Source organism: Capsicum annuum, chromosome 3, assembly GCF_002878395.1.
Source record: "Capsicum annuum cultivar UCD-10X-F1 chromosome 3, UCD10Xv1.1, whole genome shotgun sequence".
Lineage (NCBI taxonomy): Eukaryota > Viridiplantae > Streptophyta > Magnoliopsida > Solanales > Solanaceae > Capsicum > Capsicum annuum.
Genome location: NC_061113.1, coordinates 236,482,887 through 236,497,267, shown reverse-complemented (window position 1 = coordinate 236,497,267; position 14,381 = coordinate 236,482,887). Strand labels below are relative to the sequence as shown.

Genomic DNA, 14,381 nt, shown 5'->3' with positions numbered 1-14,381 from the left:
TATGTGTCGTAGTTGAGGTGTTTGTAGTCTTCAAAAATAACAATATCAAGGATAAAAAAAAAAAAAAAACTAATATTGTCTTAAAGCCTCAAATATAACATATATTTTGAGACAGATACTCCCTCCATTCACTTTTACTTATCATTTTTTTTAATTTGATTTTTATTTTTACTTGTTATTTTTGACAAATTAAGAAAAAACAATTTTTTATTTTCATATTTTATCCTTAGCACGAATTACTTATTCTCCAAATCATTTTTCAATACCTATTAATAGGGGCAATATGATAAATTCACTATACCCATAATTGTTTGTGTCATATTAAAAGGTGTCAAGTAAAAGCTAAGGAGAGCAAAAGAAAAACAAGTATTTTAAGATAGAGTGAGTATTTATTTATCTTAATAATAATTCGCTTGGAATAGCTCAACAATATAACCTGCTTAATTAGTATAATTAATCCCGCTTACGTACTCCCAATCTACCTTCCCATTATGGCGCCCAGATAAATCAGTTCTACTCAAATTAATCACACACTTTAATAATATATAAATTTGACAAACAAAAGGACCAAGCACAATATGTTGGTTCACATAAACAATACAGTTTATGAGTTTAAAACTTTCAAGTATATATATACGAATAGCGTGTCAAAATTACTGATAAGTATCCATCCATAGAAGTAATTGTACTGACCAAAAGCGGCTGAACGAATTTGGTGGCGTAAAACCAAATTTTAATAAAAGATTTTAAGTCACGTGCATCTTATGCGATGTACGTGCATCTCGGATGACTTGCATGCATCTTATGTGCTTTTCGTGAGCCATTACATTCCGTTATCAATTAGTAAAATGTTTAGAAAAAATGAAGCTCCCATAAAGTTGGAGCCCCAAGCCATTACTTTAGTGACTTTATGGTCTAGCCGACTCTGATATTGGCATGCTAAACATATTAAATTTATTACATTATCAATATATATAATTTAAATCCGTAATTTATTAAAGCCTCCGTTTATTGCTCGTGGCTTTGTTGAATACAAAGAAGTTGTCACCATTTAGGGATATATAATAAAACCATATATTATAATCTTATTTCAAATAATAAAGGTTGGCTTTTTCTTCGTTGACAAATTAAAGTGCAAGTATTATTCGGGAGTGAATCTATTTGGCCAGTCAGCAACCTATATGGCCAAATACTCTTTTAAAGGCTTTATCTATTTTTTCCCATCCTTTTTATATGGCCTTTGCTATCTTCATTCAAAAATTAACAACACTTCTCTGAATAAGCTAAAGGTCATATGTATACTTTTTCACCTTTGTTGAAGTATTCTTACAAAAAGTATATATGAACAATCCAACTAGGATAAAAATGAGATCTATGCTCCATTTAGCTTATGATAGAGGTTGACACCAAACCAAAAATAGTACGTAGCTAATCTTTTCCTTTAATTGTTTTCCTCTTCTTCGTGCATTCTATTGATCAGAAGCATCTACTAGTGCCACGCCAGTAGAAATAGTGTTATTACTGAGCTAAGTAGTTTGTTTTGCTGAGGGAATGAATATTAGTGAAATGGGAAAGGGAGAAAAGAAGAAATCATCAAGCTCTACTTCTAATTTACTTAAGAAGTTGGAGAAATATTTATCAATGAAGAAAGTAAGTGGGGCAATATTGTCCAAAAGTAAATCATGGAATGGTACAAGCACCAACACAATAGCCCCAGAAGGGTGTTTTTGGGTTTATGTTGGGCCAAATAAAGAGAGATTTGTGATAAAGACAAAGTATGCAAGTCATCCATTGTTCATGATGTTGCTTGAAGATGCTGAAAAGGAGTATGGTTATAGTTATAGTCAAGGTCCAATTTTGTTGCCTTGTGATGTTGATATGTTCTATAAAGTGTTGGCTGAAATGGCAAGTAATAACAAAGAGATTGATGATGATTCAGTAATGTGTGGATCATGTAGTCCAATATTATTTAGTCCTGGGAGACGTTTGGGTAATAGCCAAATGGCTAAGGGTTATGGTTCTTATAGGAGTCTCACTCAACCAAGATCGTTCAAACGCCTCAACTCTTACAATTGTGCGTGACAAGTAAGTCGATGAATGAAGTGGGCGAAAATTATACATTATAAGAAATTATATATAGTTCAAATCTCATCACCAGAGACTAAAAAAAGAAAAGTTACGGTGCAAGTAAGCTGATTCAAATATCATTGTTATTAAAAAGTATGTCGGTAGCAATATTTACTTAGTTGAATCTGCTTCTTCAACATTTATTATAATACTATATAAAAAATGTAAATTACCAACTTGGTGCCCTTATAGACATTTTGACAACTATATGTAAAGATGCTTACCTTTATAAAATTGCTTTTGGCTTGTGAGTCTGAATATGTATATTGTGCAACAAACAATAAATGGAGCATGATTGGCTCTATTTTTCAATCTGTTTTTTGTGTGTGTTTGATGTGTCCATAGCTACATCACAAGTCTTCTATTCTTTCTCCCCTCGGATATCGAAATTTTCTTCTTCTTCTTTTACAAGGGAATATGAGATTATTACGTTTGGGTGAGCACAAGGTAAATCTCGCTCTAGTATAATTACCTGCAAATCACAGAGAAAAGGTAAACCACGCTAGGTAAACCTTGTGGCAACAAGCTCGATCAAGAAAACATGCAGGACGTTTCAAACTCGAGACCTCCAATTTTCTTGTTTATATATATATATATATATATATATATATATATATATATATATATTTATATATATATATATATTGTATAAAATATTTTGTTTTCCCTTAGGCATATATAGATGCCTATTTTTTATTCAAGTTCAATACTAGTTCAGAAATATTAGAGGGACCGATTGTAAACTGCATGAAGTGCACTGAGAATTTAAACAGGTTTGGAATTGGATGGAATCAAAAGAAATGTCTATTTCTTTAATAACATAATGATAATTGAAAACTAATGAGGCGAAAGAATATAGTAGGAGGGGTTAGTTGATACCTTTTGAATTTTGATAAACATAAGGGCTCTCATGGTCTTTTACCCAAATTTTAGATTGCCTTTTGGTGGCTCTTTAACACCAAAATAAGAAGAAGAACAAATTTGGTGAACAACTAAAAGCACCAGAGAGATAGAGACCCATAAGCCTTGAAATAATTAATAAAATTGTCAACCAATGAGTTGAATCATGAATGTCAATTCAAAACGTGCACAATTTGTGAAGGAGATGATTCATATTGAGTGAATGTGTATGGCATTAAGGTCCATGTAATAATGACATCAAGACAAGTCAACATTCATTTTTACTTGTCAACTATATTAAAAATAAATGTCTAATTATATTTGTCAAGATTAAAAAAATCAATGAATAATTTACTCATTTCTACCTAGTTTTATGATGGTTTTATCTATGCCTCCTAATGTTTCTCTAATTTGGCTCAACAACAACCTCCCCATCCAGGTAGATTTGAATAGTCAAAATAACTAGTAACACTTCAATGAGTAATTAATTATACACACCCCTTTCGATCAAACAATTTATATATTGTGGTTTAACAAACTTGGAGAAAAGAACTCAAAGTTTATACAGAAAATGTTATTTAGCAATATATCGCAACAATAAACTCGAGCTGCCTCCACTTTTAATAAGAGAAATGGTTTGGTACGGTGCAAATCGAACTGGACCTAAGACTTTGATCTAGTGATAAAAGCACATCGCGTGAATTATATATAATAAAACAAGTGACATAAATTGCACATCTCCCCTTTAGTAACATTATATATCAGCAGCACTGAATTTCTTCATCAATGAAACAATATTAATAACACCACAAAGTATAAAAACATAATCAATTACACATAACCAACAGTAAATTAAATATACTCCAAGAAAGTAAATTTCATGGCTGCAATATGACTGTTTATATCTCCATTAGTTCTTCAAATGTCTTCATAGCAGAAGCTGGCAATCCAAGAAGCACATTGATGCTTCTCCTCTCTTTCCCATGAGAAAGAAACAGTGAAACTTCCCTCTCTGGCAAAGCCACTGGCCCTGATACAACAGGCTCACCCCACCCGAAATCCGTCGTGTGGAAAGAAAGCTTTGACCAAGTAGTAATAATAAGTGTAGCAGTTAAAGATGGTCTAGATCTTGTTGCTTCAAAGTAATCTATAGCAGATCTCATGTAACTGTCTGTTACCATTTTAACAGCTTGTTGAACCAACTTCACAGCGGCCGAAAGGGGATGTTCGACTATCTCTGAAGCATGGCAGAGTGCATTGGTTAAAACAATGGCGTTTCCAAAATAACCTTGTGGAATTGAAGGATCAAATCTTGATCTCCCATCAACAGCAAAGAGGAGCTTTGTCTTTTGGTCAGGCTTCATTTGCAATGCTTGAGTTCGTGCTTTCCAGACGAAAGCTGAAAGGGCTTCAAATGTAGTGCATTTGGTGACATTGCCATCTTCTTTGGCCTTTGCTTTTAGTTGTTCAAGCTTGTCAGGGTCAAAACAGAAGGACTTGTACATCATTTCTTCTTGGTATAGTTTACTAGAGTCTGATATATCTTCGATTTCAGCAAATTCGTTATGAGTAAATTCTGGTTTTGGTGGATTTCTAGCCTTGAGTATGCTCCTGTCTAGGAATGGAGGGACTTTGATTGGTATACCTCGCGCTGTTTCACCCCAAGAATTCACAAACTCCATGGCTCCAATCCCATCAAACATGCAATGGTTCATGCATAGACCAAGCACAAAGCCTCCACATTTGAACTTTGTCACCTGAATATAGAGAATTACTAAATCTTACTACGACTAGGGAAACATAACATAGTATCTATTGAGAATATAATTAAATAATAAGTGTACACTCTCTAACAACTTAAGTTTTTAGTTGAGATGGTCACACGCCTCAACATGGTATCAGAGCAAGCAAAGGTCTCACCGCCACCCATTATTAAAAAGAATTTCCATGTGTTTGGCCATGAAAAGAATCAGGCCCACACGTGAGGGGAAGTGTTGAGAATATAATTAAATAAAAAGAGTACACTCTCTAACAACTTAAGCTTTTAAGTATCTATCATTTGGCTTTTCTTATTCAAGATCCTAGTGAATGGTCCTCAAAATGAATATTTGTTTACTTCTTGAGAAATTTATACTAATGATTTGGCTTGTTAATCAAGGATTGGTACAATAGACTATGCCCAGGGCGGAGCGAGTTTAGTAGAAGGGGTTCAATTGAATTTCCTTCGTTCATAAAATTCTATTGAGAAAAAAGGGCTAAAACGAACTTTTTGTGCGTGTGTGTATATAATAAGGGAAGCATCTAGTGTAGCACCGAAGGTGACTCAAAAAGTGGCATTCTTGGAATTTGTTTTCGAATCCTCATGTTAAAATTCACTAGTTAATTTCTCAAATAGTCACTCGACTAATACTTATAGCGCAAAGCGACTATCTGAGATGATAACTATTTGTCGAGTGACCATATATGAGAAATCAACCAAATAAACCACAGAAGCATGTAAACTTCTCCTAATAAACAAAGAAAACATAGTACCTGAGCTATCAAGGGAGGCATTTCTAGTATGTTTTTAGCACCAGGGATGTCATAAACAAGTTTGCCAAGTGTAACAGGATCAGGCTTAGTATTATCACCAATGTCCTCTATGGCACAATTTGCTTCTGCCTCAACAAAAACTGCCCCTTCTCCACTGCAGTTCACAATCAGCTTCATTTCTTGGCTTATTGTCAGTCTCCCTGCTAGTGGATAATAGTGAACAAGAACCTTTGACAAAGCTTCCTTCATCACTTCAGCAGCATTCTCATTCCCCTTTTCTTCTGATTTGAAACAGTAAATTGTCCGAACCGGCACGGCTATATTTTGATCAAGATTTGAAAGGTAATACTGTCCCTTCTCTGTTTCCTCTGCTGGTGGCACCAAAGTTGGCTCTCCTTGCTTCACAATAAGCTCAATAGCAACATTGCTTTTACCATTCTCCATTGCTTAAGTTTAAAAATGAAAATGAAAATGTTAAGGAATGGAAGTGGCATGTCATGAAATCATTAGTAACAAGATTTTAAAAGGCAACCCGGTGCACTAAAGTTCCACTTCGTGCGGGGTTCGAGGAAGGGCCGAATAACAAGGGTTTATTGTATGTGTGCAGCCTTACCTTGCATTTCTGCAAGAGGCTGTTTCCACTGCTTGAACCTGCAACCTCCTGGTCACATGAATTCCTCATTGACGTCGGTGTCTCACGAGCCCGGCCATCCCAAAAGGCACGGTCAGGTCCAAGACAAGCACGACCGTCATATTAGTACAAATTTGTAAAAGGCAGCCCGGTGCACTAAAGCTCCCACTAAGTGCGAGGTCCGGGGAAGGGCCGAACCACAAGGGTTTACTGTATGTAGCCTTACCTTGCATTTTTGCAAGAGGCTGTTTTCACGACTTGAACCTGCAACCTCCTGGTCACATGAATTCCTCATTGACGCCGGTGTCGCATGAGCCTGGCCAGCCCAAAAGGCACAGTCAAGTCCAAGACGATCACGACCGTCATATTAGCAACAAAATAAGATAACAAAAAAAAATGTAAAATACCTAAAAGACGGGAAACTGTAGTTAATGTTGTGATTATTGAGTTTTGAAATGGTAAATTTGTGAGTGTAACAGATAAATGACATGGATATATATAGCAGATGCATGAGTTTGACTATTGACTATTTGTTGAGTATTGGTTAACAAAGATTGTACAATTGAAAAGGACCATAGGAACTGTTTTACTAATTATAGTATTATTTATTGATATTTATACGCAAAGCTGTCTTAATGATGGAGGATAAAACTTCAGTACGTAAACAAAAAAAGGAAAAAATTGCAAAGTAGATAACAATAAAGACAATGCAGAAAGTTTATAATGAAAAAAATGTTCTATGCATGTGCTGATGGGAAGCGGTAGGTACAGAAGATATTAACAAAATCAAGATTATCACTGAGGAAATTCAAATATAACGTGTAAACACATAAAGAAATAAAGAAAATTCAATATTTACTATTTATAAAAAAAAAAAAAAAAAAAAAGTTTGACCATTTCTCGATGAAGCAAGCTAACCGGACCCAACCATTGCTCTGTACATGTGATGGTGAGAAGTAGTGGTAGAGTTAGGTTTTACCACCGAAATTTAAAATATAAATATGTAAAACACGAAAAATCTAAGAAGATTCAATATTTACAATAGAGAGGCGCGTGCTAGCTAACCGAATGCAATTATTATTAAAAAAATGACAACAGAAAAAGTTCTTTTTTTAATCATCAATGAGTTGCAAGGAAGATTTTGGTGTTATCATATGGGTGTGGTAGGCTACTGGCCCCAAAACAAAATGTTACTAATTCAGAAAATGTGGCGTAAGGATTGAAGGAAAACTCTTGTATAGTTTGGTAGAGTTGGCCTCCAAATTAATGACTTGGTCTAATATTTTATTACTAAAAGGTAGTAACATATTTTCCAATATAGGATTAGTAGCTTTTTGTAAATTTGAATTCTTGTTTTTTAGGATTATGTTCTCATCTAGAAAAAGACAAATAAGTAGATTTTGATCAACAAATCATTTATGCAAATGTGGTAACGTAAGGCAATCACAATGTTAAATTGGGGGCTAACCATTGTAGTTATTAAAAAAAATAATTTGCTTGTAACAGAAGGTATAAGAGTTGGGTAATTAAATGGGTAATCAATTTGGGGAAATTTCATATTTTATGGCTTGCAAGTAAGCACGTTGCAGGGGAATTTACACAAAAAAAACCTTATTTGCACAACGTTATTAATTTGGTTACCCTTTTTAAAAAATTTGAATTATTAGTAACGTCAAGGGTTTTTAGCATTAAAATTGTTAATGTTGCAAGCTTGAAGAAGTTCAAGTAATTTCGAGTTTGGAATATGAAAAGTGAGTTTAATTTAAGCGGGTGTTGTTGCAACGATTTGGAAACATTAGAAGAGATGAAAATCCACCCTCAATTTAGCATACGGTCAATGTCTGATTTTTTTTACTAGCAAAAGATATTTGAGAGATCATCATGAAATGTCAAAACTTCATGCAAAAATATTTAAAATTTACTTGCTTTTAAAGTATCTGAAGTTAGATTATGAAAGACAATCTCTTTATCATATTTTTATAAAAATCAACTAAAATGGACGGAGGAAGTACATTATTCCTATTTAAAAAGTCAAAAACTTTATTTTTAATAACAAATAATTGAATGGAGGACATAATGTAGAAGCAACGGGTTTGTACAAAACATTCCTTTCAAGATTTAAATTTATGTTATGATATCATGTTAAGAAAATAAATTTAGGATCCACTAATTTAATTTTAAAATTAGTTCAATAGATAAAGATCATCTATTTAATACTTCCTTCGTCTTATTTTATGTATCACTATCTGATCGAACATCAAGTTTAAGAAATAAATGATGATTTTATAAAGTTTATAAAATTGTTCCTCTTAAAGTCACTTTAATGTTTATTTTTTAGTTGTCTTTTCTTATTAAATGGGGCCCATTAAGAATAAAATGGGGATGATGTTATTAAATAGTTGTCAAATAAGGAAAGATAACATTATTTTAAGACAGATAAAAGAAATGGCGACACATGAAATGGGACAGAGGAAGTAATGAACTTGTTCAACAAAGATAAGTGAGCCTAAAGCTTCAAGAGATCAGTGACATTTCCTCCTTAAGCTAGTTAGAAGAAAAAATTGAAGGAAAGGTGTCTTTTAAGTCTTGAATGAAGGATTGGTGACATTGACCAACTTAAAGGGTCAAACATCATTAGAAAACTTGATTAAGTTAATTGTGGACTTGATTAATATTTTCAAAACTTTCTAATCTTTTCAAAAATACAAATCAACCCAACTCACAACCCTCTTCAATCCAAATCAACCAGTTTCCCTTCTCTCTCTCGACAACTTCTCTCAACTCTCTCTCAACCAACAGTTCTGCAAATTTCTCCTTTCAATCCTCGGCGACTTCAACCTCCGATGATAAACAGTTGGGCTTTAATTTCCTTTTCAACTTCAACCTTCAATAGACGTGACAGTCTTGCTCTCCGACCATAACAGCTTCGAATTCTTCATCGCTCCTTTTCTTCTTTCACAGGTAAAAAATTATGGCCTTTTTAGTTTTGAAGAAAACGAGGAATTTGAGTCAACTTCTCTTATAGTATTGGTTAACAATTTCAATATTTGTTGCTTTAATTTGAAATGTGATCTGAATAAAACCCTAATTTCTGGTATTTCTTCTCTTTTCTTTTCAAAGTAAATTATGATTTTTTGTTGTTTGTTGCATTTTCTTGAAGTTTGATTTTTGTTGTTTGTGTTTATACAAACAAAACAACGATTTGGGTTGATTTGTTTTGTTCTTGTTCTTGGTAAAAATGGTGATATTGTTGTTTTTCTGTTGAACAAAATCGTGTTACTATTTTTTTTCTTAAACAAATTATCCATCTGGTGCAACATATTAACCATCTGATGCAACAGATTTATCATATGATACAACAGATCAACCATCTGATACAATAGAGGAACCATCAAATTAAAATTCTGATGCAACAGAGAAATCGTCAGATAAAAAATCTGATTCAACAAATTTAGCATATGATGCAACAGTTTAACTCTCTGATGCAATAGATTAACTATATGTTGTAACAGATTACCCATCTGATGCAATAAATTTACTATCGGATGCAACAGAGAAATCATCGGATAAAAAATCTGATGCAACAAATTAACCATCGGATTAAAGATCTGATGCAACAGATAAACCTCCTATTAGATAAGATCCTATCAACTCTTCCAACAGGACATGTCCACGACTTGATTTTTCCAACTAATCATTCATTTGCCACGATAGACAACCCTTCTGTTGGAAGAAATCTAAATAATATTAACTGTTGATAACTCTTCCAACAGATCACTCATGTATTACAACAGATGTGTGATCTGTTGCATAGACCATTGATCTTTCTCAACAGATGAGTAATATGTTTTGTATTGTCGCTATAGATTACTCATTTGTTGCTGCAGGTTAGTTAACTGTTTCGACAGATCACTCATATGTTGCAACAGATGTGTGATCTGTTGCACAAACCACTCATCTTTCTCAACAGATGAGTGATATATTTTGTATTGTTATAACAAATTACTCAGTTGTTGCTACAGGTTATTTAACTGTTCCAACAGATTACTCATATGTTGCAATAAATAATATTGCAACATATGTGTGATCTGCTGCACAGATCATTTATTTTTCTAAACAGATGAGTAACATGTTTTGTATTATTGCAACAGATTATTTAAGTGTTCCAATAGATCACTCATATGTTGCAACAATGTGTGATCTGTTGCACATATAATTCATCAGTCTTAAAAGATGATTGATATATTTTGTATTATTGCAACAAATTACTCATCCGCTGCAATAGTTTGGTTATATGTTGCAACAGATATACCACCTGGTGCAACAGATCGGTGATCTATTAGGACTGTTATTTTACTATTTTGCTTGTTAGATTTACTGTTATCCTTTTTTAACGATGCCTTAATCAACTATAATATTTTTTTATGTTCTTGTTAATTTTAAATAATATGGCTCCCAAAAGAATAGAAACTGAATCAAGTCTAAGTAAAGAAACAAGTGAAGCAGCTAGGCTACATCCACCACTCTACGAGATTGCTTTACAAGAGTTATCTCAATTAGGAGCAGAATATGATGAATACGGGGAGAAGGAATATTTTAAAAGAGATGATCCAAATGCTAATAGCCCTTCCACCGAAGAGTTAGTCAAAACCTTCAGCATTGATCGTTATCCTGTGAGAATGCAGTGTGATGATGCCATAGATTTAATAGGTGATTTCGTGGTTAAGTCAACCATGGAAATCTTTCGACGCCTTCAGACAAATACTTTGAGAACAAAAATTGGATGCTTATTTCAGGGACAGCTGCTTTGGAAAATATCTTGATTTATCGGAGGACAACAATGTTCATTCCAAATGAAAATGGTATAAGAACTTCTCAAGCATAGGTTTATGTATGAAAACAAAGATAAAATGGATGAGGTGTGGATAAATTACTATGGAATGCCTGTTTGTTTTGGTTGGAAGGAGTTTGTCATAGTTACTGGACTAAAATGTTACCCTCCTTCTCAAGTTATACCTATTCTAACCCAAAAAAAGCACCCCGCACACCCAAAAAAGGCAAAGGCAAGTTGTGTGATCGTGATGACCTAGTGTCCATTGTTGGTCCAAGCTTCAAAAATAAAAATTTGATAGAAGCGTTGAAAGGTAAAGGACTTTCAAAGAAGCACAAGCAGTCATTGTGCTTGGTTTGGTTTAGACATAATATTCTTTGGGCGGGAAACGTTAACAACAACATAAGTGTTGGTTTAATAAAGCTCTTCGAGGATCTTGAGACATTTAACATCTATCCTTCGGTTTATGAAAGCTTCAAAATAACTGTCAAATATTTGTTGACTCCGTTAGCGCCAAAGACAGTCAACTAATATGGCTTTCCATGGGCTTTCACGGTAAATGTTTCTTTCTTTTATTATGAGATCATTCATTTTTTTACTCAATAATGGTTTTGATTTATCGGCGTTATTTTATAGGCTTGGGCGTTTGAAGTCATTCCTTATTTGAGACAACAAGTGAAATACCAGGAAGAAGTTTTCCTGTCCAAGAATCTTGAGATGGTTGTCGGTCAAAACTGATAAAAATGCAAAATTTCTTGATCTCTTCAACCCCCCGAAGGATGTAGTAAGTATAATTATAATTAATTTTTTATTTTAATTAATGATTTTTTTTGAATGATCTAATCATCATTCTAATATATGTAATGATTTATGTTAGAGTGTGCATCCGTCTCTAGTTTCGACCAATCGAGAGTTGAAGATATCATTTTTTCTTAGTTTACGATCTATGCAAACTTTATCAGACCCTAAGGTCATTGACAGAATAAAAATAGAATTGTTTGAAACAACAACCATTACAAGAAAAATAATTTTGAAGGGTGGGCTTATTGTTGTTGATAGTCTTACTGGTGATGGAGCTGGTGGTGGTGGTGGTGGTGGTCGTGTTGGTGCTAATGATGCTCCTCTTACAATATTTAAAATAGACCATTATGAGTATGGTCATACTAGTTATATAGATTTTGTCTCTCACAGCAAATGTTCTGCATGCAAATGTCAAGACTGCAGGGAGAAACATGATGTAGTGATTAATGCTATTAGGGGTCGTTTGGTAGAGTGTATTAGAAAACTAATGCATGTATTAGTTTAATGTGTATTGCTAATACCTTGTTTGGTATACTTTTTCAACTTATGTATAACTAATGCTTGCATTAGTTATACACTCTATTGTGTATTAAGGTGTGCATTACTAATACCTCAAAATCTATAGTATTAGCAATACAATGGATTCAATACATGCATTAACATGATTAAAGACACTATTATCCCACAAAAAAAATTTCACATTCTTTCTAACATATATATGGAGGATATTTTTGTAAAAAAAAGATTCTTTTAAGAAATTATTTAATCCATGTTATTTTTAATACATCAAACCAAACACTGCATAAGAAAAACACAAGCATAACTAATGCAAGCATAGCTAACAAAGGCATAACTACAAGCATTACTAACACACCATATTTTGCATTATTCTTATACACTCTACCAAACGACTCCTTAATGCATTAACTGCTTCTGTAAAGGAATTAATATCTAAGAGGGGTGTCATTCCATCAAAGAAGATTTTATATCCATCCACTCCATTAGAGATTAAGGCTAAGAGGAAACGGAAAGTGATTTCCAAGGCATTATCAAGCATCCAAAAAAAAGTAAAATTACAACTCCTCTGTCTGTATGTTGCACTGAGAAATGTATAATCTCCAAAGGAGAGCAGCATGAGCTGAAGAAAGTGAATATATATGTCTTCCAACTAACAAACAGACATATATCTGTTTCAACAGATGACACATCTTCTAAAAATTATCAAATAAATATATACATCTGTTGCAACAATTGACTAACTCGTTGCACCAGATAAAGTATTTATTGCGACATATGTCTCGTCTATTTTAGCAAATCAAACAGCTCTCCATGCCTCTTTTATTTGTACCAACAGATGATCTATCTGCTGCAATGGATGAGTCATATGTTGCAATAGATGGTTTATCCATTGGAAATTATCATACAGGTCTTCCTCATGTAGAAATTTATCCCAATAGTTAATTCATTGTTGCAACAGAAATATAATCTGTTGGGGATAATTTAAAATAGGAGGAAGACTTGTTTGATTTGCTAGAACAGATGAGTTATCCTTTTTCATTTTGTTGTATCTTTGTGATTAGCATTAACCAATTCTGTCTTTCCAGGTGGATGTAGAAGCTACTACTGAACAATATTGATAATATGCTACTCTTTTTATGGAAATACGGAGAACAAAAAGCGCAAAAATCGTACGTAAGCGACAATAAAGATACACGATGAGCAAAGTCGAATTCCATAGTACCGAATGAAGAACAACTTGTCCATATTGAGTAGATCTTTATAGCTTGAGTCTGTTAAAGTAATAACCTCACCCCTCCTTAAAAATCTTTGGCATCAATACTTAAATTGATGATGTATTTATTGAGATCTGTACCTATAATAATTTTTTATGTTTCATTTATTCGTTGATTTATTTTAGCTAATTTCTGAAGGCTTTGATTTATTTTATTTTGCCTATGAATTTTATTTTTTCCTTAGATTTGAACTTATTAATTGAAATAGAATACAAAATTCAAATATTGCAACAGATAATGTATTTATTGCAACAAATGATACATCTGTTGAAAAATATCGAATAGATTTAGACATATGTCGCAACAGGTAGGTAATCTGTTGGAATTTATCAAACATGTCTTTCCATTGTTGCAACAGATAGACTTAAGTAGAAATATCGACATAATGCAACAAATAACCAACCTATTGCAACAGATAAACTATATGTCAGATTTGGTAGAATATTTGTTACAACGGATAAAGAATCTATTGCATTATAAAAATCCAACTTTCATTGAACATAAAAAAATATCACTACATGTAAAAAAGTGAAAGTGAATTGAAAAGGCGGAACCCATTGACAGTGTTCAGTTTAAACACCCAAAATAAAATAGGCATCAAGTAGACAGTATTCATTTTAAACACGTAAAATAAAATAGACATAAAATGTGTCAATTTGGTACCTTTTATCTTGTTGGCTGCTTGCTTGTTATTCACGCAGCCAAGGCTCGTTGAACCCCCATTTTTGCTGACTTAGCGTCTGATTTGGCCCCCAACGGTCATTTT

The 14,381-nt window shown here is 33.3% G+C and overlaps 2 protein-coding genes across 2 annotated transcripts; one reads left to right on the top strand and one right to left on the bottom strand.

The window, feature by feature from the left end:
* Positions 1–1,566: 1,566 nt before the first annotated feature.
* On the top strand, positions 1,567–2,082 carry LOC107864989 (auxin-responsive protein SAUR50). The gene has a single exon (XM_016711365.1). It carries the CDS (start codon positions 1,567–1,569, stop codon positions 2,080–2,082), a length of 516 nt encoding a protein of 171 aa, XP_016566851.1.
* Positions 2,083–3,751: 1,669 nt separating this feature from the next.
* Positions 3,752–6,891, bottom strand: LOC107862886 (omega-hydroxypalmitate O-feruloyl transferase). Its single transcript, XM_016708585.2, has 3 exons — positions 6,598–6,891; positions 5,560–6,005; positions 3,752–4,784 (listed from the first exon to the last, which is right to left on the bottom strand). Exons 2-3 carry the CDS (start codon positions 6,001–6,003, stop codon positions 3,927–3,929), a joined length of 1,302 nt encoding a protein of 433 aa, XP_016564071.1. The 5' UTR covers positions 6,004–6,005; positions 6,598–6,891; the 3' UTR covers positions 3,752–3,926.
* Between the last annotated feature and the right edge of the window lie 7,490 nt (positions 6,892–14,381).

What these genes read in the sequence shown, in the direction of transcription:
- LOC107864989 (XM_016711365.1), top strand. Translation starts at nt 1,567, where the DNA reads ATGGGAAAGGGAGAAAAGAAGAAATCATCAAGCTCTACTTCTAATTTA.
- LOC107862886 (XM_016708585.2), bottom strand. Translation starts at nt 6,003, where the DNA reads ATGGAGAATGGTAAAAGCAATGTTGCTATTGAGCTTATTGTGAAGCAA. An exon ending in TGCCTCCCTTGATAGCTCAG is followed by an intron (nt 4,785 to 5,559) that starts GTACTATGTTTT and finishes CTCTATATTCAG; the next exon opens with GTGACAAAGTTCAAATGTGG.